This window comes from Schistocerca serialis, chromosome 5, assembly GCF_023864345.2.
Source record: "Schistocerca serialis cubense isolate TAMUIC-IGC-003099 chromosome 5, iqSchSeri2.2, whole genome shotgun sequence".
NCBI classification, from domain to species: Eukaryota; Metazoa; Arthropoda; class Insecta; order Orthoptera; family Acrididae; genus Schistocerca; species Schistocerca serialis.
Genome location: NC_064642.1, coordinates 245,436,427 through 245,459,810, shown reverse-complemented (window position 1 = coordinate 245,459,810; position 23,384 = coordinate 245,436,427). Strand labels below are relative to the sequence as shown.

The window sequence follows — 23,384 nt, the reverse complement described above, 5'->3', positions numbered from 1 at the left end:
ACCGCACCGAACGCCAATTTTTTCATCATGGAGTGGTTGCTGACACACAATGTTAGGGTTCTGTGAATTCTCATTAACGGAAAGATCAAGCCATGCCTCATCACTCATGATGTAATGGAAATACACTCCTGGAAATTGAAATAAGAACACCGTGAATTCATTGTCCCAGGAAGGGGAAACTTTATTGACACATTCCTGGGGTCAGATACATCACATGATCACACTGACAGAACCACAGGCACATAGACACAGGCAACAGAGCATGCACAATGTCGGCACTAGTACAGTGTATATCCACCTTTCGCAGCAATGCAGACTGCTATTCTCCCATGGAGACGATCGTAGAGATGCTGGATGTAGTCCTGTGGAACGGCTTGCCATGCCATTTCCACCTGGCGCCTCAGTTGGACCAGCGTTCGTGCTGGACGTGCAGACCGCGTGAGACGACGCTTCATCCAGTCCCAAACATGCTCAATGGGGGACAGATCCGGAGAGCTTGCTGGCCAGGGTAGTTGACATACACCTTCTAGAGCACGTTGGGTGGCACGGGATACATGCGGACGTGCATTGTCCTGTTGGAACAGCAAGTTCCCTTGCCGGTCTAGGAATGGTAGAACGATGGGTTCGATGACGGTTTGGATGTACCGTGCGCTATTCAGTGTCCCCTCGACGATCACCAGTGGTGTACGGCCAGTGTAGGAGATCGCTCCCCACACCATGATGCCGGGTGTTGGCCCTGAGTGCCTCGGTCGTATGCAGTCCTGATTGTGGCGCTCATCTGCACGGCGCCAAACACGCATACGACCATCGTTGGCACCAAGGCAGAAGCGACTCTCATCGCTGAAGACGACACGTCTCCATTCGTCCCTCCATTCACGCCTGTCGCGACACCACTGGAGGCGGGCTGCACGATGTTGGGGCGTGAGCGGAAGACGGCCTAACGGTGTGCGGGACCGTAGCCCAGCTTCATGGAGACGGTTGCGAATGGTCCTCGCCGATACCCCAGGAGCAACAGTGTCCCTAATTTGCTGGGAAGTGGCGGTGCGGTCCCCTACGGTACTGCGTAGGATCCTACGGTCTTGGCGTGCATCCGTGCGTCGCTGCGGTCCGGTCCCAGGTCGACGGGCACGTGCACCTTCCGCCGACCGCTGGCGACAACATCGATGTACTGTGGAGACCTCACGCCCCACGTGTTGAGCAATTCGGCGGTACGTCCACCCGGCCTCCCGCATGCCCACTATACGCCCTCGCTCAAAGTCCGTCAACTGCACATACGGTTCACGTCCACGCTGTCGCGGCATGCTACCAGTGTTAAAGACTGCGATGGAGCTCCGTATGCCACGGCAAACTGGCTGACACTGACGGCGGCGGTGCACAAATGCTGCGCAGCTAGCGCCATTCGACGGCCAACACCGCGGTTCCTGGTGTGTCCGCTGTGCCGTGCGTGTGATCATTGCTTGTACAGCCCTCTCGCAGTGTCCGGAGCAAGTATGGTGGGTCTGACACACCGGTGTCAATGTGTTCTTTTTTCCATTTCCAGGAGTGTAGTCTAATAAACAATCAATGATGATATTCAAAAGCACTGTGCAGTAATCTAACGTTTCTGACTGTCATCCTCACGTAATTTCTGCACAGCCGTCGCACCACATGGCTTAAAAAAAAAAAGACTTTCCAATATCCGCTAGCAGCTCCTCCTGCTCACATGCGACTGTTGAGCCAATTTACGTTTAGCCTTCTACGGGCTCTGAATAGTTCTTTGGCGAATGTCTGCAGTAACGTCTGGCGTGCGAACTGAAGGAATTCTTTGCCGTTTTACGTTTTGCACAGATCCGTAGATGCCCCAATTTTTATACAGACTCTGTATTGCTCTCTTTGCTGGTAGTCCTATCCGGATACATGACCCCGAAAATTTCGCCTGTTTCCTTAGTAGAACTTGTTTTCATATATTAAGGGCTTATTTTAATAGTGGTACAAGTCCATTTTTGTTCATATTGAGATACAGAGTCCTAAAGTTAAATGAGCGCTGAAAAATCTGCAGTTCAGATACCAGAAATATTCAAGCACATGGCTTCTTGCTAGAGATGAACCTTTCTTTCTGTTTGTTTGGCTCATTAATTTCAGAAGCATTATAGACAGAAAAGTGGAGGTAATGTACTTGTACCACTATTGAAATAAGCCCTTCATATGTTTCCGCAATTTCAGTTCTTTCTTCTATAGAGTAAGTCATTTTGCAAACCGCAAAGACAAACATCTAACTTTTCCGATGAAATAAACACAAATGCTGACAGAAACATGCTAACCATTGATTACTGCATAAAACTGCCCACTATTGTAGCTGTTTACTCCTATTTCTAAAGTCGAAATATTGTATTCGCATTCAAAGGGAAGGCGGGCGACTTTTAACTGCGCCAGCCTATGAAATACCGCAGCGAAATAGCAGCAAGAACTCCATTGTTGAATATGGCTAACTGTGGAAACCAAGCTCGGTGTTATCACATAAATAATATTAGCGATACGCGCCTGTTCGGTAGTAGTAACTTTTTTTATTAGGCTATTTGGACAAAATGTTACTGTGACGACTATGAGCATTTACATTCGCGGGCCGAGGATAAGGCGGCTTCTCGTAACAGACCATAGTTACAGGAGGGTTTGGGGAACATCCATTCCTCTTCCTATTTCTTAACTCTTCTTTCTTTTTGCAATCACTTTTTGCGCCCTCTCTGCGGCTGCGACTTAGACAGAGGGCCTGTCTCACCACCCCAATTAGCATGATAATATGCCGAACATCTATCCTTTTCAATGAGAACACTGTCTAAGAACTAAGACACAGCTTTTCTTGGAGAGACGTGGTATAAGTTGCTCACACATGACATACCGTTACGACATTCCGGGCACTGAAAGTAAGGTACTGGATACATGAAAGATACTGTTTAGCAGGAAATTGTGTACACAAGGAGAGGTATACCATTCGTGGAAGGAGCGTGGGAGTACCACTGCTTGCTCTGTCTGATCACAAATGTCCAGGATTGACCACTAGATGTCAACCGTACTTGCTTTTATACACGCATCAAAAAAAGTTTTGCATTCACCTCGGTTCCGAGAGTTCCAGTACCTGTACAGAAAATTCGAATAGAGATCAACATAAACAACATATCCGTCCTTTTTATTGCTCATGAAAACCACATATTGCATGTTGTACCACCATACAGCGAGACCTACAGAGGTGGTGGTCCAGGTTACTGTACATACCACTACTTCTAATACCCAGTAGCACGTCCTCTTGCATTGATGCATGCCTGTATTCGTCGTGGCACACTATCCACAAGTTCAACAAGCCACTGTTGGTCCACATTGTCCCACTCCTCAACGGCGATTCGACGTAGATCCCTCAGAGTGATTGGTGGATCACGTCGTCCATAAACAGCCCTTTTCAATCCGTCCCAGGCATGGTCGATAGGGTTTATGTCTGGAGAACATACTGGGCACTCTAGAAGAGCGATGTCGTTATCCTGAAGGAAGTCATTCACAAGACGTGCACAATGGGGGCGCGAATTGTCGTCCATGAAGACGAATGCCTCGCCAATATGCTGCCGATATGGTTGCATTATCGGGCGGAGGATTGCATTCACGCATCGTACAGCCGTTATGGCGCCTTCCATGACCGCCAGCGGCGTACGTCGGCCCCACATAATGCCACCCCAAAATAGCAGGGAACCTCCACCTTGCTGCACTCTCTGGACAGTGTGTCTAAGGCATTCAGCCTGACCGGGTTGCCTCCAAACACGTCTCCGACGATTGTCTGCTTGAAGGCAAATGCGACACTCATCGGCGAAGAGAACATGATGCCAATCCTGAGCGGTCCATTCGGCATGTTGTTGGGCCCATCTACATCGCGCTGCATGGTGTCGTGGTTGCAAAGATGGACCTCGCCATGGACGTCAGGAGTGAAGTTGCGCATCATGCAGCCTATTGCGCACAGTTTGAGTCGTAACACGACGTCCTGTAGCTGCACGAAAAGCATTATTCAACATGGTGGCGTTGCTGTTAGAGTTCCTCAGAGTCATAATCCGTACGTAGCGGTCATCCACTGCAGTAGTAGCGGCCTAATCGAGGCATGTCATTGACAGTTCCTGTCCCACTGTATCTCCTCCATGTCCGAACAAAATCGTTTTGGTTCACTCAGAGACGCCTGGACACTTCCCTTGTTGAGAGCCCTTCCTGGCACAAAGTAACAATGCGGACGCGATCAGGCCCCGGTATTACCCGTCTAGGCATGATTGAACTACAGACAACACGAGCCGTGTACCTCCTTCCTGGTAGAATAACTGGAACTGATTGGCTGTCGGACCCCTTTCGTCTAATAGGTGCTGTTCATGCATGGTTGTTAACTTCTTTGGACGGGTTTAGTAACGTCTCTGAACAGTCAAAGGGACTGTCTGTGATACTTTATCCACAGTCAACGTCTATCTTCAGGAGTTCTGGGAACTGGGGTGATGCAAAACTTTTTTTGATGTGTATGTTTGTAAATGGAGTCGGTGAGATTAAATGTAAAACGAAGAGATAGGCTAATGAGGACTGTCAAACTCTGCGGAAAACTCAAATCCGCTAAGATAGAAAGTACAGCTGTATGCAAGATTATTTAGGGAAGTCACCTCCAACAAAATCAAAAATTGTAGATAAACATTTCACTGACACATGTTTCTCAGTCAAAAACATTATTCAAAACAACACCGTAGAATACTTTCTCTGAAAACTAATAATTGGTTCCTTTTACAGATCCACTGACTCATATGATGCAGTTGCTGGACAATTCAAAGAAAACTTGGGTCTCATCTCAAATAAGTACCCTCCTCACACAATTATAGTTGGTGGTGACATCAGCTGACCTCCAATATACTGGCGTAAATACATAGTTAAAATCGTCTGAAATCTTAGTGAATGCGTTCTCAGAAAATTATTTTGAACAGTTAATTAGGGAGCCCGCCCGAAGTGTACTAAATTGTTGCAAAAACATACTTGAACTCTTAGCAACAAATAATCCTGAGCAAATAGGAAGCATCTTGATGGAAAGGGATTAGTGACCACAAGGTTGTTGTAGCGAGACTGAATACTATAACATCCACCCCAACCAAAAATAAACGCAAAATACATCTATTTAAAAAAGCAGATAAAATTTCGGTTGACAACTTTCGAAGAGATTCAACTCCTTCCAGTCTGATTATGTAAGCGTAGATAAGATGGAATTTAAATTCAAATAAATAGTATCAATGGTAATTCAGAGAGATATATCTATCAAATAAATTAGTAAAAGATGGGACTGATCCCCCACTGTACACAAAACATGTCAGAACACTGTTGCAGAAGCAACGAAAAAAGCATGCCAAAATTAAAAGAATGCAAAACCCCCAAGATTGGCGAAGTTTTACAGAAGCTATCTCCAGCGATCTGCGTCAACTGCCCTTTGAAACCACCCAGTCTGGAGCCGAGGCTGCCTTGTGTTTGCTGAGGAACAGAAAATAAAGGATATAAAAGTGACGCTGGCCGGTGTGGCCAAGCGGTTCTAGGCATTTCGGTCTGGAACCGCGTGACCGCTACGGTCGCAGGTTCGAATCCTGCCTCGGGCATGGATGTGTGTGTTGTCCTTAGGTTAGTTAGGTTTAAGTAGTTCTAAGTTCTAGGGGACCGATGACCTCAGATGTTAAGTCCCATAGTGCTCAGAGCCATTTGAACATATAAAAGTGTCGAAGCAGATCCTTTATGCCGAAGCCAAATTCGAATATAAGGCGACGAAACCCCCTGTCTTCGCCACTTGATATTCTTCCGTGATGCGGAAACCTATTCCAAAGGTGGCCGCTCCGATGCAGACGACTGGACGCTTCGACGTGGACAGCGTCTAGCGTGCCTGAATCCACCACAAGCACCTGTTCTTGAATGTGTACATGCCAAGTAAAGAAGAGTAAGGACAAAGCAATCCAGACAACTGCAACAGGAAAGACCAACAACAGTTCCGCAGTCAGCATCCAGAAAGCACACGAAAAGCAGAGGGTCTATCAACGCTCCTACTCCCCCCCCCCCCCCACCCCCCCCCCCCCCACCCAATCGCTAACGGGGCAAGGTGCAGGGAAAGGATCCCAACGTTCAGGTCAAAAGCTGTCCCAGGTGCCGTCAAACGTCATTCTGGCATGTCTGACTGATAAGGAGGACATCATGAAGTTAAATGCCTCGGATCCAGGCAGCCCCTCCACTCCTAATTGCTCTAAAAGTGCTTCATCTCCCTGGTGCAAAGATAAGGATAAATTAAAACCACATCGATTACATGGCTCCCATATTACAGTGGAACTTGAGTGGTATCAGGACTCATGCGGAGGAACTGAAATTTCCAGCACAGGCACGCCCCTTGTGCTTTTGTTTACAAGCCTGCAGGGTTGCTACATCTTGCAAAGAAAATAAGTCTCATTACTTTGTCACACCTCGTATATTGCAAGGAAGACCTATTGGGGGAGGGGTCACAGTGTTTGGCTCTAACGCGCACCATTCCTCTGCTCTCCCTTTGGCTACTGACCTCAAGCAGTTGCAGTTGATATTTATTTGTATCATGTGATCACTGTCTGCTCGCTGTGCAACACGTTGCACCTACACAAGATGCAATAGACTCTGATACTCTCACAAATCTTGTAGAACAGCTCCCATGATCATTTCTCCTCCTAGGAGGCTTCAATGTCCATCATGTCTTGTGGGTCTTGACCTCTACTTGGCCTTGGGGTTGGGTGTTGGAGAGCCTCATGATGTCTCACGAGCTGTGTATCCTCGACACAGGTACTCACACTCATTTCTGTACTGCTAATGGGTCATTCTCAGCCATTGACTTCTCTTTCTGCCCTCCCACCCTTGCAGACTTATGTTCAGTGAGAGGTCATTGATGACCATTCCAGTGACCACTTCCCACTCTGCATTCACTTACTGGATGGAGCAGTACCTGAAGAGAAGCCACCAAAATGGATGATCAGCAGGGCTAACTGGATGCTGTTCAGCCAGCTGGCTGTGTTTCAACAATGCGGCAGCATCCAAGGGTTGGTGGAGCTCATCACATGAGTGATCCATCATGTCGCCGACCTATCCATCACAAAGTCCTCAGGTAATCTTAAGAGGCGATCTGTCCCTTGGTGGACAGATGAGTGCCATTCAGCAATCTGGGACGATCATGTGGCTCTTAGACATTTTAAATGCCGACTGACAGCAGACAACCTCAGATCCTTTCGAGTCAAGAGGGCCAAGGCTCAACGTGTTATTAAGGAGAGTAAGAAAAGGTTATGACTCCACCAATTGTTTCACTTCTTCTACAAAAGTATGGGAATTCATTCAGAGGATTTCCAGTAAATGCAGTCGTTTACCAACAGCGGCAGTGCTGAAACAGGGGTGTCTCGAAACAACACCTAGAGACATAGCTCAGACGCTGGCGAGAATTTTGTAAAAACTACGGCCAAAATCCGGCGTTTCGTCGTTACTGTGCGACTGTAGAAAGGGGGAAGTTGGACTTCAGATCCAACAGTTCTGAGGTCTACAACTCTCGTTTCTCCATGTGGGAGCTCAAATCAGCACTGACTGAAACTCCTGACACTACACCTGGTCACGACCAGATGTGATTCTGCATGCTTAAACATTTGCCAGTGGCTTCAAAGGGAATCCTCCTCAAATGTTTCAATCTCATGTGGCAGACGGGCAACTTCTCCAACACGTGGAGGAAGGCAATTCTGACACCTCTCCTCAAACCAGGAAAGGACCATACATGTGCCAGTAGTTATCAGAGTATTGCCTTAACGAGCTGTGCAGGAAAGACCATGGTTAACTGTCGTCTGTTCTGGTTGTTAGAAACCACACAACTCCTTAGCTGCTCTCAGTGTTGATTCCTGAGATTTCAGTCAATTGTTGACAACCTGACCCTGCTAGAGGCAGCTATTTGGCAGGCTTTCCTTTGTACACATCTCTGTGTCAGCATATTCTTTGATATCAGTAATGCCATGCAGTGCTACTTGCAGGCACTGTATTCTCTCACAATTACATTAATGGGGCTTTCGTGGCCACCATCTCATCTTCATATGGTCTTTCCTGTCTCAACGGGTTTTTAGGACCCAATTTGGTAACGCGCTGTCAGATTGATTTGAGCAGGAGAATGGTGTCCCTCAGGGCAGTGTTTTAAGAGTTACCCTCTTTGACATAGCCATAAACAGTATCACGTATATGATAAGGATTCCTGTGCAGTGCTCCTTATTGGTGGGTGATTTTTCTGTTTTCTGTTCCCTCTCTTCCGTTTCAAAAGTAAGCCATCAGTTACAACATACATTGTGCAGGTTAGAGGAGTGGGCTGAAAAGACGGGGACTCAGTTTTCGTCAGCCAAGTGTGTTTGTGTTCATTTTAATCATCATGTTTTTAATTTACCTGTCTTACATGTTAGGGACACCATCCTACACTTTAGAGACTCAGTGAGGTTTCTGGGCCTTGTTTTTGACTGCAAATTATCGTGGTTACACCACCTGAGAGATCTGAAAGCCAGAACCCTGAAGGCATTGATCATCATCAAGTGCCTTAGCCACAGGTCTTGGGGAGTGGACAGTGGATGTATCCTACAGTTTTATAGGCTTTCGTACATTTGTGGCTGGACTATGCGTGCATAGTATACAGATCATCAAGAGTTTCTTGTTTAAAGATCATTGACATTGTCGACCGTGAGGGGACTCAGCTGGCCATGGGTGCTTGTAGAGCCAGCCTCATACTGAGTCTCTGTGCTGAGGCTCTGCCATTCACAATCTGGCAGCAGCACCTCATGGTACATCGGTATGTACGTAAATTCCTCACAGCTCCGATTTCACCTGCATACCATACTGTTGCTCGTCCACCTCTGGAATGCCTTTCCCCCAACCATCCATGAGCCACAACACCGTTTGGGATCTGCATGCAGTGTGTGTTGGAGTCAGTCAACATGGAGCAAGTACAACACCAAATCCAGGGGTTCCATTGTCTGCCACCTTGGCTGCTGTAGGGGCCTAGCATAATTTTAGATTTAGTGCAGTGCAAAAAACATTGCACTCCTGCTTCTGTTTTTAATGTGATGTTTTGCAATATTTTATATGAGCACCATAACGATGTAGCTGTCTTTAAGGGTGGATCCAAGCAAGGGAACTTCATTGGTTACTCTGTTGTTTTCCTAGATCATGTATTCAAGGTCAGAATGCCTCAAGAATTTACTGTCTTCAATGCAGAATTATATGTGATCTTGCAGGCACCGGAGCAGATGAGATATTCTTCCAGTGCTAAATTTCTTGTCTGTTCAGATTCTCCGAGTGCCCTTCACTCTCTACAACATTTGTACCCAGCAGACAAAGTCATCCAGAATATCAGGACACACTCCTCCAACTACAACTGGGGAAGGAGGTGTCTTTCTGCTGGGTACCAGGCTATATGGGTATTTCAGAGAATGAAAGGGCAGATCTAGCACCCAAGGAGGCATGTCATGACCCTCAGTTCTTTCAGTGTGCCATCTCCATGCATGCTATAACCTTGCTGTTGAGGTACAAAGCCATGCGTTGATGGGAAGATGAGTGGCTGGAAGTGACTGACAATAAGCTCCACATATCAAAGCCCACAACTCAGCCATGACAAACTTCTTTCCAGCCATGTAGAAAGGATGAGGTCCTTCTTATTCATCTTCCCATAGGCCATAGTCCTATGATGCATAACTTCTTACTCCTGTGAGAAGACCCTCCAATGTGCGGTGCTTGTGGTGTACAGATAACTGTGCACATTTTATTGGATTGTATAGTATTATCCAACCAGCAAGCTGCTGCAGATTTGTCACAGAATCTTCCCACTATTTTAAGTGATGTTCAAATGAATGTGGTTTGAGTTTTAAAGTTTTATGAACTCCCCTTGATTTTTAACAAAATTTCCTCATTCATTTGTTTCAATAAGTGTAAGGACACTGATGACCCCGCTGTTAAGCACCCATGAAAAAGAGAGAGAGAGAGAGAGAGAGAGAGAGAGAGAGAGAGAGAGAGAGAGAGAGAGAGAGAGAGAGACAACAAGGAGGTATTACAGGCCTTCTGCATTTCCAGATCTATGTAAATGATGTAGGAGACAATCTGAGCAGACGTCTTAGATTGTTTCTAGATGATGCTGTCAATTGCCATCTTGTAAAGTTATCAGATGATCAAAACCAACTGCAAAAAGATTTAGACAAGATATCTGTATGGTGTGAAAGTGACAATTTACTCTATATAATGTGTGTTGAAGTCATGCATATGAGTACTAGGAGTCCTATAAATTTTGGTTACATCATAAATCACACAAATCTAAAGGCTGTAAATTCAACTAAATACTTATATAATAGAGGGAAACATTCCACGTGGGAAAAATATATCTAAAAACACAGATGATGTGACTTACCGAACGAAAGTGCTGGCAGGTCGATAGACACACAAACATACACACGAAACTCAAACTTTCGCAACAAACTGTTGCCTCATCAGGAAAGAGGGAAGGAGAGGGAAAGACGAAAGGATGTGGGTTTTAAGGGAGAGGGTAAGGAGTCATTCCAATCCCGGGAGCGGAAAGACTTACCTTAGGGGGAAAAGAGGACAGGTATACACTGTGTATGTGCAGATGGATATATATATATATATATATATATATATATATATATATATATATATATATATATATATATATATATATATATATATATGTGTGTGTGTGTGTGTGTGTGTGTGTGTGTGTGTGTGTGTGTGTGTGTGCGCGCGCCCCCTAAGGTAAGTCTTTCCGCTCCCTCCTTCCCTCTTTCCTGATGAGGCAACAGTTTGTCGCGAAAGCTTGAATTTCGTGTGTATGTTTGTGTGTCTATCGACCTGCCAGCACTTTCGTTCGGTAAGTCGCATCTGTGTTTTTAGATATATTTTTCCAACTAAATACTTAGGATTACAATTACAAACAGTTTAGACTGGAATGATCACATAGGTAATCTTGAGGGAAAGTAAACAAAAGTCTGTGATTTATTGCCAGAACACTTAGAAAATGCAACAAATTTGTTAAAGAGAATGCTTACAGTAAACTTGTCCGCCCTCTTCTGGGGTACTGCTACACTGTGTGGGATTTCCATCAGATAGGATTGATGGAGGACATCAAAAAAGTCCAGAGAAAGGCAGCTTGTTTTATATTATCATGAAATAGGGGAGATTCTTCCGTGGAGGTGGTGGTGGTTAGTGTTTAACGTCCCGTCGACAACGAGGTCATTAGAGACGGAGCGCAAGCTCGGGTTAGGGAAGGATTGGGAAGGAAATCGGCCATGCCCTTTCAAAGGAACCATCCTGGCATTTGCCTGAAATGATTTAGGGAAATCACGGAAAACCTAAATCAGGATGGCTGGAGACGGGATTGAACCGTCGTCCTCCCGAATGCGAGTCCAGTGTGCTAACCACGGTCTTCCGTGGATATGAAAGACAAATTGGCCTGGCAATCATTAAAAAAAAGGCATATGTAATTGCAGAAGGACCTTATTATGAAACTTCAATCAGAAATTTCCCCTCAGTGTGAAAACATTTTTTTGGCACCCACCTACATAGGGAGAAATGATCATCATAAAATAAGATAAATCAGAGCTTGATCAGAAAGATTCAAGTGTTCATTTTTCCTGTGCCCTGTTCAAGAGTGGAATGGTAGAGAAACAGCATGAAGGTGGTTTGATGAAACCTATGCCATATACATAATTATGAATTGCAAAGTAATAATATAGATGTAGATAGAGGTGTAGATGTACTTGGAACAGGTTGTTCAGAACAGAATGAATTCTCATTCAACAGTGGAATGTGTGCTGATATGAAACTTCCTGGCAAATTAAAACAGTGTGTCAGACCTAGAATCAAACCTGGGACCTTTTCTTTGGAGATGAGGTACTGGAAGAAGTAAAGCTGTTTGGACGGGTCATGAGTCATGCTTGGGTAGCCCAGTGGTAGAGCCCTTGCCCACAAAAGGCAAAAGTATCAGGTTCAAATCCCAATCCAGCACACAGTTTTATCCTGTCTGGAAGTTTGGTTGTCCAGACATCCACTCATGAGGCAGTAACAGTAACTATGATTACCAAAGTACAAATGGTGACTGAAACAAGTAGAAGGATTTATTTGTTCAATAAGCTACACAAAGAGTAACTTGAAATATTTATCTCCAGGTTATTGACCAAGCACTGAATGCAACAGTTTGTGATGGGAGAGATCATGCAAGGTATATAGCCTCTATAAAGAAACTTCTAAAGAAATAGAGACTGCTGCACAGTAATTGTAGGAAATGTCAGAGCACTAAAGATAGATAGAAGCTAGCAGAAACACTCAAGTTAGCAAACATGCAATCCACAAAGTCTTAGATGACTAAAATAGTAGAATCTTATTGAAAAATCTCTACAAAAACCAAAGAAATACTGGTTGTCCATAACGAGACACTAAAGTTTGTGTCCAGATACCTATGGGTGTCACAGGAACTGTAATTTATGATAGCAAAGCATAAGTGGAAATGATGTACCATATTTACAAATGTTCCTGTATAAGAAAAATCTGAGAGTGCTGTCTCATTCTCAGTTTAATTCTTGCACCACTACAAAGAAGAGTGGTAAAAGTATTAGTGTCATTGATGTTGAGAAACAACAGAAACCACTGAAACTGAACAAAGCTCCAGGTCCTTACAGAATCTCTATCAGATTCTAAACAAGTTCTGTACCAGAGCTGGATCCTCTTTTAAAAATAATGTACTGTAGTTCACTCAAACAGAAAGACTGTGCTCACCAGTCGAAAGAAAGCGTAGATGGAAACTGTTATGAGAAAGTCTACTGACAGATTAGATTAGATTAGATTAGTTTTTCGTTCCATAGATCCGTGTTGAGGAGATCCTCGTGGATGTGGAACATGTCACTTTTTTTAAAGCTGAAATAACAATACTAATAGTATGAATATATACAATACATCATTTCTTTCTATTAAAAAATTCGTCAATGGAGTAGAAGGAGTTGGCCACTAGTAAGTCTTTCAGGCTCCTTTTAAACTGATCTTTATTGGTAACTAAATTTTTTATGTTTGCTGGCAAATTATTGAAGATGAGTGTTCCTGAGTAGTGGACCCCTTTTTGAACTAAAGTAAGTGCTTTTAAGTCCTTGTACAGATCATGTTTGTTTCTGGTATTGTATGTATGAACTGAGCTGTTTGTTGGAAAAAGAGATATATTATTTAGGACAAATTTCATTAAGGAGTAAATATACCGAGAGGCAATAGTTAGTAAACCCAGTTCTTTGAAGAGGTTTCTACAGGATGTCCATGAATTTACTCCACAAATAATACGTATTACATGCTTTTGGACTCTGAAACCTTTTGTTTGACTTGAAGAGTTATCCCAAAATATTATACCATATGACATTATGGAATAAAAGTAGGCAAAGTATGCAAGCTTTTTCACTTTTATGTCGCCTATGTCTGCTAACACTCGAATTGCAAATACAGATTTGTTAAGGCATTTCTGCAGTTCTGTGGTGTGATCCTCCCAACTGAATTTATTATCAAGTTGTAATCCCAGGAATTTAAGACTGTCAACCTCTTCTATCTGCTCTTCTTCGTGCTTTATGCATATGCTGGGTGGAAACGTCTTACAGGTTCTGAATTGCGTATAGTGAGTCTTTTCGAAGTTTAATGTCAGTGAGTTAGCTTTAAACCATTTATTAACATCCAAGAAAATATCATTAGCAGATCTTTCTAGAACTACACTCGACATACTATTTATTGCAATACTCGTGTCATCTGCAAACAAAACGAACTCTGCTTCTGGCAGTGTAACTGATAAGAGATCATTAACGTACACAAGAAAAAGCAATGGCCCTAAGATGGATCCTTGTGGGACACCCCATGTAATTTCTTCCCATTCTGATGATGACTGATGACTTGATTCACTAGTCCCTTGCACTGACACCCTTTGTTTCCTGTTAGTGAGGTATGACTTGAACTATTTTGCAGCACTGCCCGTTACACCATAGAATTCTAATTTATTTAAAAGGATGTTGTGGTTTACACAATCAAATGCCTTTGACAAATCACAGAAAATACCTGCTGCTTGTAACTTGTTATTTAATGAACTAAGTACATATTCACTGTAAGTGTAAATAGCCTTTTTGATATCAGAACCCTTCAGAAATCCAAACTGTGTTCTTGATAATATGTTATTTGTGGTCAGAAAGTTTCAAGAGTCATCTTTAAGTGACAACTCTATGAATATACAAGAATCTCCTATACATCTCTCCCATAGTGATCATTAGAACAAGATTAGATCAATTACAGAACATACAGAAGGATTTACGCAATCATTCTTTCTGCAGTCCATGTGTGAATGGAACAGGAAAAAGCTCAATAACTGGTACAATGGGACATACCCTGTGCCATGCACTTCACAGTGGTTTTCAGAGCATAGATATAGATGCCACACCTGTCAACAAAAAGGTGTGCAGGAGCGAGCAACACAAAATTACTGTCCAATATATTTTTCAGCTATCTGTTGTAGAATCTTAGAAAATATACTGAGTTCACAACTGTACCTTGAGCAGAAAGTCCTCCTCTTTGACATATAGCATGACTTCCACAAATGTGACTCATGCAAAATCCAACTTGCATATTTCTCACATGTCATCCTGAAAGCCATGAATCAAGGCATGCAGTCAGGCAGATGCAGTATTCATTGAGTTCTGGGAATCATTTAACTAAGTAACATACCAATGCTTAGTAACACAAGTACATAGAGTACCAAAAAGATTTGTGACTGGATTGAAGATGCCACAATGAAATGTTTTGGGATCCATGTTGTTCATACTGTATATTAATGACCAGAAAGACAGTAATAATGATAATGCAGGCTTAGTTACAATCTGCTCAACTGTGTGGGACCCATACCAAATAGCAATCTTCTAGGATGGGTTTACCAGAGTTTTGTAAGCAAACTCCTTCGTACCCTGACTAAATTTTCTCAGTACCAATATACTGGAGTCTGCCACCAGCTTTACCCTTAACTATCAACTACCCTATTAATAACTGACAAAATGAGGGGAGAGAAATATATTCAAGAAAGGAAAAGAATACTGACACTATAAGTCAACAGGAAGTGCAAGGAAGTGAAAGCGAAATGGTTGCAGGAAAAATATGAAGAAATCAAAAACGAAACGGTAGTCAGCACAGATTCAGCATATGAAAAGTCATAATACCTTTTGGTGCACCTAAAATAAGATAACAGTATATGATGTTTAATTTCTAAATTTGAAGAATATGTTTCGGAGTGAAAACTTATACAGACAGTGAATTTTTAAATTTCTTTCACTCAGTGCTAGAGACTGACATATTACATGTCAGCTAATTGGATCTTGATGTCCACATCACCCATTGAAAGTGAACCATTCTGTCTCTCTTTCGTACTTAATAAGAACACAGTATCTTTGTTAAAGGAACATGAAAAGAAGCTCAATTGGCAGTCAAATAAAACACTAACAAGACAACAGAATATAGAATATAGTGGAACTCATCCGGGGAAGGGAGGGGGGGGGGGGGAGGGAGGGCATTTCCATGAATGTTTCTGCAACCCTCATCAAAAAAACTGTATTTAGTTGTAGCACTAACTCTGTTTGAATGAAAGTAAAGTCATTTTGCACTGTCTGTTGGGAGACCCTGAAGGGCAGTTTCAGCTGCCTAATTGGAAATGTTTTTCCTAGCCCACACACACAATGTATTTAAATGTGTCTATGTAGGTGACTTTAATGTGTGTATGTGATGTGGAGGTTGGTGTTGGATGCTGATGATAGACAAAGGGAAAGGGTGCAACCCACTGCTGGCACATTGCCTAATCCTCTCAAATAGCACCAAAGGGGTGCTGAGCTCAGTGTCTCCCTCTGGCAGATAGATCACAACCAACAGTACCACATGCCCTCACTCCTACAGAGAAGTTTGGAATTTAATCCAGGATATTGATGCCAAGACCAGCTGTTAGGGTCTTTATGCCATCACCTCTCCTCTACTCTGCCTTAAAGACAAAAGGAAAGTAGCTAACACAACATGGTGTATCTCTCCCCTCCCCCTCCCCTTCCCCCTCACAACCCCCTCCACTCCCAGGTGATTGCCCACTCGAGTGCCAGCCACTTCTAATGTTGCTTAACTTCAGTGATCTGATGAAACCATTGAATTCAATGGGGTAACACACTTGGCAGTGTTCTTGAGAATATCCATTTATGAACGTTGAAAAAAATCTTATGTTCATGATTGAAATTATTATTATTATAATTATAATAATAATTATTATTATAACTGTAACATTTCCTGTAGGAAAAGACTCCAAACAAACTGTTCAGAATATTCTTTGTGTGTTCTTTCCTCCTTCAAATGACTTTATCTATACTCTTCAAATACTCTTTCTGCTGTTCAGTTACTATTCTTTACACAATAACCTCCACAGTATCATAGAATATTATATGCATTTGTGTGATGTACAGCATATATTATACTGTGTGACTATTTTTCAATAACAGGATGCTTGAATAAACATCACAATGAAGTTTGCCGAGCACTTGGCAGCTCATATTACTCCAGAATGGCGAAAGCAGTACATCAGCTATGAGGTCAGTTCCTTACATTAATATTATCATTCTTTACATGGTGATGGATGCTCAGTTTACTAAGTACGACTTTGCTTGACAGTGTATAAATAGTTTTCTTTTTTTAAGGTGTTAGTTGTTGGTCTACACTTTCAAATATATCTCGAAACATTCTGTGGGGCATTCAGAGCAGTTAGAGTTTAAATGTTGACATTTTCTTGCAGGAAATGAAAATGATGCTCTATAACACTGTAGAGGAAGCACCTTCAGCAGAACTTGTGGAGCCTGAGGTTCTCACAAGGCATTTTGCCAATTTTGATGATCACTTTTTCCAGTACTGTGACAATGAACTGAAGAAAATCAATACTTTCTATTCTGGTAATAACAAAATAGTGATTTGTATTCTCATCTTGTTTCTCTGAAAGAAAAATGAAAGAAATTGTCAGCCATGTGTTTTTTATTTGCAGAAAAATTAGCCGAAGCTACACGAAAATTTGCTGCGTTACAGAGTGAACTCAAAACAGCTGCACTTGTAGATGGCAAAGTCAGCAAATCAGTCTTCAGGTCAAGTGAAGCTAAGCCTAGTCTTCCTGTAAGGAAAGTACAAGAGCTGAAGCTTGCATTTAGTGAATTTTACCTAAGCTTGATCCTCCTGCAAAACTATCAGACTTTGAATTTCACAGGATTTCGGAAGATCCTCAAAAAACACGATAAGGTGAGTAACACTGTGCTGTTTCGCAAAATGTGTGACTTTTGGTATAATATAATGAAATCAGACTGTCAGAAAATATTTAAGCCTGTGGTACTGAGTGCTCTCTTTAAAAAGAATGCATTTACTTTCTGTCTATAATAACATGTTGTGCCTGTATTTACATTTAAGGATCTGTATCATTTTATGAAATAATGTGCAATGTTACAGATGAAAAGTCAAACACCATCATTAAACAGAATATTTTATAGTTTTCGGTTATCATTACTTTACTAAGGTTTTTATTTATTTTTATATATTTATTTATTTATTCATCCGTGGAACAATAAATATTGTATGGATGTCGTCAGATTACAACACATGAGCACACATACATTTACAATTAAACACGTTTCTCATATTTTGTGTAGTTTTTATAACTAGTCATACATATATTTATAATTTCATAATATTTTGGTGATAATGTCATATGTTGCTAATAATCTACATCTATGTTAAATATTCTTTTACAGTATAACAACTTTTACTTACTAAAAAGGTTTTAAGCTTTTGTCTGAAAGTGAGGGGCGCTGACAAAGTTTAACATTCTCAATTGCTCTAAAAATAAGTTCCTCAAAGGAATCTAAATTTACATTTTAAAAAACTATCTATTTTTATTTACAATTCTTTTTGCAATAACAGTGTTGCTATATATGTAAGTATAAACAAATAACAGAACATATCCTTTGTAAAAGTTGTTTTTTGTCCCTTAATGTAATCTTTAAAATTCCACACACATATTGTAGCTTTTGAGTGTATATTTAAAAGTAATAACATCAAATGCTTAACATATTTACAGTAGGTATGTCGTGTCATTCAGAGAAAAATCTGAAGGGACCAAATATAGAGACCAGGAAAGTTTAGGCACTAACTCATATTACATTTCAGGCAGTTTGGCTATTATGACAATGAAAGTGGCAGTTTGTGCAGTCTGTCAGCAACTTTTGTGGGTTAGCATTCAGTACTTTGAGCACAGTTCCTCATTTAAACTGCCAACAAGAGTTATAAAAAATTTCCTGGCAATTGTTTTAAAAATTAGTGACCAAAGGGTGGAAAGGACAAGAGAACTCGAATCATACATGATGGGTCACACACACTGACACAGGGAAACGGTGATCAAGTTTACAATGTTTATTGACCAATGAAAGAAACATCTGCTTCAATGATAATAACAAAATCACCATTACAGTATCTCACAGGTGTGAAGACTTGACAGTGTGGTGATTCCAGAATCTGACAAAGTAACACAATTAGTATCTTCATAGACAAATACACTTGTATGGAAAATATTCTAAGTCCAAATAAGCTGTCCATGATAACACCAAGCATGTGAACAGAAAAATCTATCCTGGATACAGTCTGATTGCACCAAGGGAACAACAATGAAGGCTGAATACAGTGACATTGGTTCCTACGATGGGCTTTGAGAGTGTCGTAAGATGATGGGGTGAATAGCACCCACTTGAGGGCTAGGAGAGGCTCTCAAAGCTGTAAGAACTGACTTGTCTAGCTCTGGAGCCAACCTTTACAGTGGTCAGTGGCAGAATACTCACATCACTATTTTCTAGTCATGTGTGTGTGGGAGATGTGAATAGTTCCTTTGGAAGAGGCAGCCTCTACTAACGCTGGAACTACTACCTGGCATCTGTCCATTACTGCAATGGAGCGAGTCCATGCTGCTGAGGTGTGCATGGACTATGTAGGCTGCAGACTTGGTTGAGGTGCCCAGAAGGTTGCCGATCACTTTTGTGAAGATCACCAGTATAGCAATAGGCAGATCGAATAATGTCACTTGGAACATGAGGAGACTCAAATCTAAATAAATGGAACTGGAAAGAAAGCTGAAGAAGGAAATGTACCAGTTGCAATCCCAACAAAAACAAAGAAAAATGTAAAGGAATCAAAGAACTGAATGATCACATCATTAGGTTACCAAAGTACAAATATATGTCCCTGAAGAGACCAAGATAGAAGACACTGATAACCTGCAAACATCTGCTATGAAAGATTAATATTATGAAAAGGATAGACTTCTACTCACAGTAACAATTACACTTTGAGTCACAGAAAGGCACAATGAAAAGACTGTTAGACATTGAGCTGTCAGCCAAAGCCTTCTCCTTCAGAAAAGAATAAGGCTTAGGCTGAAAGCTCAATTTATAATCGTCCTTTTGTTGTGACTGCCTCCACTCAATGTGCCATCTTTATGGTGAGTAGCAGTCTCCCTTTTCACAATATTGTTGACATTCCAAACTGGACTTTCCATTGTTAGATTAATAATACAAGCATTTAATGCTATGGGCAGTTTTATTGCAACATAGACATTCAAGGAGGGTCATTACAAAAACAATGGCAATGAAGCTAAACAGTTTAGTTGCATGAATCACAAATATCTTCTTTTGGAGAAGGGATATTTACAAGTATACATTATTTTCTAATATATGACAAGCTCAAGACTCAATTCAGAGATGCGCAGATTTTTAAGGATTTTTTAAAAGATGTGGCAGTAAGGCCTACTAACAGTAAAAGGTGTCCCGTTCCATAAAAACATGGGAGAACTGGCGGATGTCTGTAACATCCTGCCACGATATTTTGGCGCAGAGTTTTCTGGCCATCTTCAGGTGAGTATCACTATAGTAGTACTGGTGAGTACGTGCTGAGCTATGTCCTTTTTTTTTGGGGGGGGGGAAACGGAATAACCATGAAGCTCAACAACACTGTCCACCAGATAGATGAAGAGTGTGAAGTGCAAGTGCACTTACTACAACAAGAAAACATAGCAAGTTTGAAGGAATATTTACTGGAAAAGGTTGCCAAAATTATTTGGAGATGATGTGCAATCATGTAGGTAAGATGTAATCGAAGCCCTCAGGAAAAAGAACAACATAAGAAGCATAAATTATCTGTTTATCTGAATACAGAAAATTGGAGAACCACTAAAAAAAAACACACACACACAATTCAGAATATACAGAAAAAAAAGAATATGCCAAAAAAGTAATTAAAGTGTCACAACACACATGGGACAAATTTGTAGGTCAAATGGAGTAAACATCTTAACAAGGGTAAAAAGGGAACAGAAATAACATATGTGACATACAAAGATGCTACACCTTGTTAATTATCATCAGTGCTGGTAAGGTAGTAAGATAATTGATGCACGGAAAAAAGAGAAGTATTATCTTTGTTCAAGAAAGGTAAGTTTAATGACCATTAAAAAGCAGAAGTATGTGTTCTCAACACTTTATATAGTAATAAATATCAAACTTAAAACAATTTCTGAAATTCTTGTTGATGTGAACATGCTGAACCTATGAAGGGACTATCAACTAAAGACTGTGCTTCTTCTACAAAAGATAATTGAGACAACATTGAGTCAAGTTACATTCACACATACACTTTATAAAATTCATAAATGAATTGGATAATGTAAACAGAAATAAGCTTTCAACTGCAAAGAAAATTAATAAAAGCTATAAGGCTCCTATACAACTAATAGAAGATTTTATAAGATCAAGCATAATAAAAAATGATGAAATTTTAATAACCAAAAGAAAAGACCACATTGGTGTCATGAGACAATATTTGAGGAGAACTGTACCAGGCATGAGGCCTGGAGAAAGACGACATGATGTTTATGAGAAACAGATATATGAAGATATTGGCAGAGATGTACAAATGTTAACATTGTTATAAGCCAAGAACTGGGTATATGTATAGTAATCTGGACAGAGGCTTACATATAACCATGTCTGGGTTGCTGGAGTAAGTAACTAATGATTAATTTAAGATTGTGCCCCATCAACCACATAAAATTAAAAAATAAGACCAGGCAAGAAAAGAGTACAGTATTATAAAACTATCAATCTTCCAGCAATCCTCTGTGATATTTTTGGGTGCATGGAAGAAACTGTAGATGTAATAAACGCTGCAGAAATGAAATTATGAGAAGAAAATGCAGGTATGGCAAGAAATAAAATCAGAACCAATCAAATTTAGAATAGTGAAGTATTGCAGCAACTGGTATGAGCACATCTGATAGACAGACAACATAACTTTCCAAATTAGGATTTGCCTACAGACTGACCGGTATAAGAGATGTAGAGTGTATCACTTCAAAAACATGGTGATGAATTTAGCTAACAAAACATCCCAGACAATTTCTTGGTGCTCACATCAATGTGCAGATCACTGCATTGATAAATGTTTTGTGTTAGAACTATAATAAAGTATGCATGTTTTACTTATCATGATGGATGAAGGCTGATGGCAAGACAGGATTCTAAGGAAGCCATAACAAAATTTACTTCAAAAGCACAAATCTGTCTAATCCATAATACTTCATGCACAATACCATGCTATTTGTTTATTGGTGATTATCTTGTCAGACTACAGTTTTCAACCACACACACAGCCTACTGTGAAGCATTACACAGCATCTTCTTACCTAGGTGTCCACATTGTATTAAATTTTTTTGCCCACGTGTAGTTGTCTCTCTGACTTTTGATTTCTTCTTCCCTCACTTTCTTTCTATGACCACTATGCTTTACCTAATCTTTTATTCCTTGATCACCATCCAGCTTTGCTCATTGTCATTATGGCCACTCTTCTTCCTCTTTCTAAATATGAACTGGATTCACAAAATTCGACAACCTTGTTAGATAGTCTTATCTAATATGCACTTTGAATTGATTTAATAGTAGCCAGTTAACAGGTAAGATAAAATGTCCAGCATAGAGCAAAACTAGGATGTTAGAATCAATGTGTACATATACTGCAGCCTACTCACTGTGTAAGATACTATGCTGTCTGATTTCCCTACAATATAAATTATCTTTTCCATCTTTTCTTGGCAAAATATGACATTTTATTCTGTAAAATGAACAGAACCTAACTTGCCATATCTTAGTCCTTATGACAACCAACAAAACCTTTTCCTTTCTCAGCTCTATCCCAGATTGCCATGTGACTTTAGTTAAAAAATGTTACTGGATATGGAATTCTAAAGATGTACATAGGACAGTTTCTTACCAACTGACGACAGCCACAGAATGCATCCCATGGTAAGGAGTGCCACCTTTACCAAATTTATTGAAGATTTATTGCAAATATTAAAAATGAAATTTCTTGGCTTTATGGTACTTTAATTTGCCTCAAAAATAAAAATGGAACACTTTTTGTACAATAAAACTTTCTAACAAATTTATTTGTGCTGATAATATCTCTGTCATTATACTGTCACTTCATTGTAGCTGCTATCAGTTGACTCTGGAGCAAGATGGAGACAGGAAAATGTGGAAACATCACACATATACACCAACAAAGATATTGATCGATTAATCACAGAAACAGAAGGAACTGTGACTCTGGAACTAGAGGGTGGTGATCGACAGAGAGCTATGAAACGACTGCGTGTACCACCTCTTGGAGAGCAACGAAGCCCCTGGATTACTTTCAAAGTGGGTCTCTTCTCCGGCTCCTTCATAGTGCTTTTTCTTGCTGTTGTGCTTTCAGGTTGGAATAATTTTCAGTTCTCATAAAACTGTAATAATCTATAAATACAAAATCTAAATATTACTTTATTTTATGAAAAGCAAGTTAAAAACCACTGAGATGCAAGATTAGCACACATCCCAAAACGTTCAGTCTATTATTGCAAATGAAAGTCACATTTTTATTGAAACTTTAAACAACAACCTAGTGCAGACAAGCACTTATCAATTTGAAATAAAAGCAATGAATACTACACATTTCTCTCAGTGTGTTACTGTAATTTTTTTATTTATTTTTTTAATTTTTTTAATGCAAAATATTAGCACAAAATGTATTAGATAGACACTATCAAAGTATTGTGCCATCTCTCTTAACTGAACCCATGGTGGAGACATTTATTTGGCTTCTTGCAAATACCAGTAAATGTGGGATAATGTGTACAGAATCATTTAAATTTTTCTTATAGCTTGGCAGTAGGGCTGTTGATGGTTAA

At 40.8% G+C, this 23,384-nt stretch overlaps 1 protein-coding gene across 2 annotated transcripts in view; it reads left to right on the top strand.

The window, feature by feature from the left end:
• Positions 1 to 23,384, top strand: part of LOC126481674 (xenotropic and polytropic retrovirus receptor 1) — a 285,237-nt gene that overhangs the window by 192,146 nt on the left and 69,707 nt on the right. For both annotated transcript variants that reach the window (XM_050105607.1, XM_050105606.1), the window contains exons 2-5: positions 16,584 to 16,673; positions 16,874 to 17,027; positions 17,117 to 17,364; positions 22,651 to 22,912. In XM_050105607.1, coding sequence (XP_049961564.1) covers positions 16,605 to 16,673; positions 16,874 to 17,027; positions 17,117 to 17,364; positions 22,651 to 22,912 — 733 coding nt within the window. In that variant the 5' untranslated portion in view covers positions 16,584 to 16,604. The remainder of the gene's footprint in view (positions 1 to 16,583; positions 16,674 to 16,873; positions 17,028 to 17,116; positions 17,365 to 22,650; positions 22,913 to 23,384) is intronic.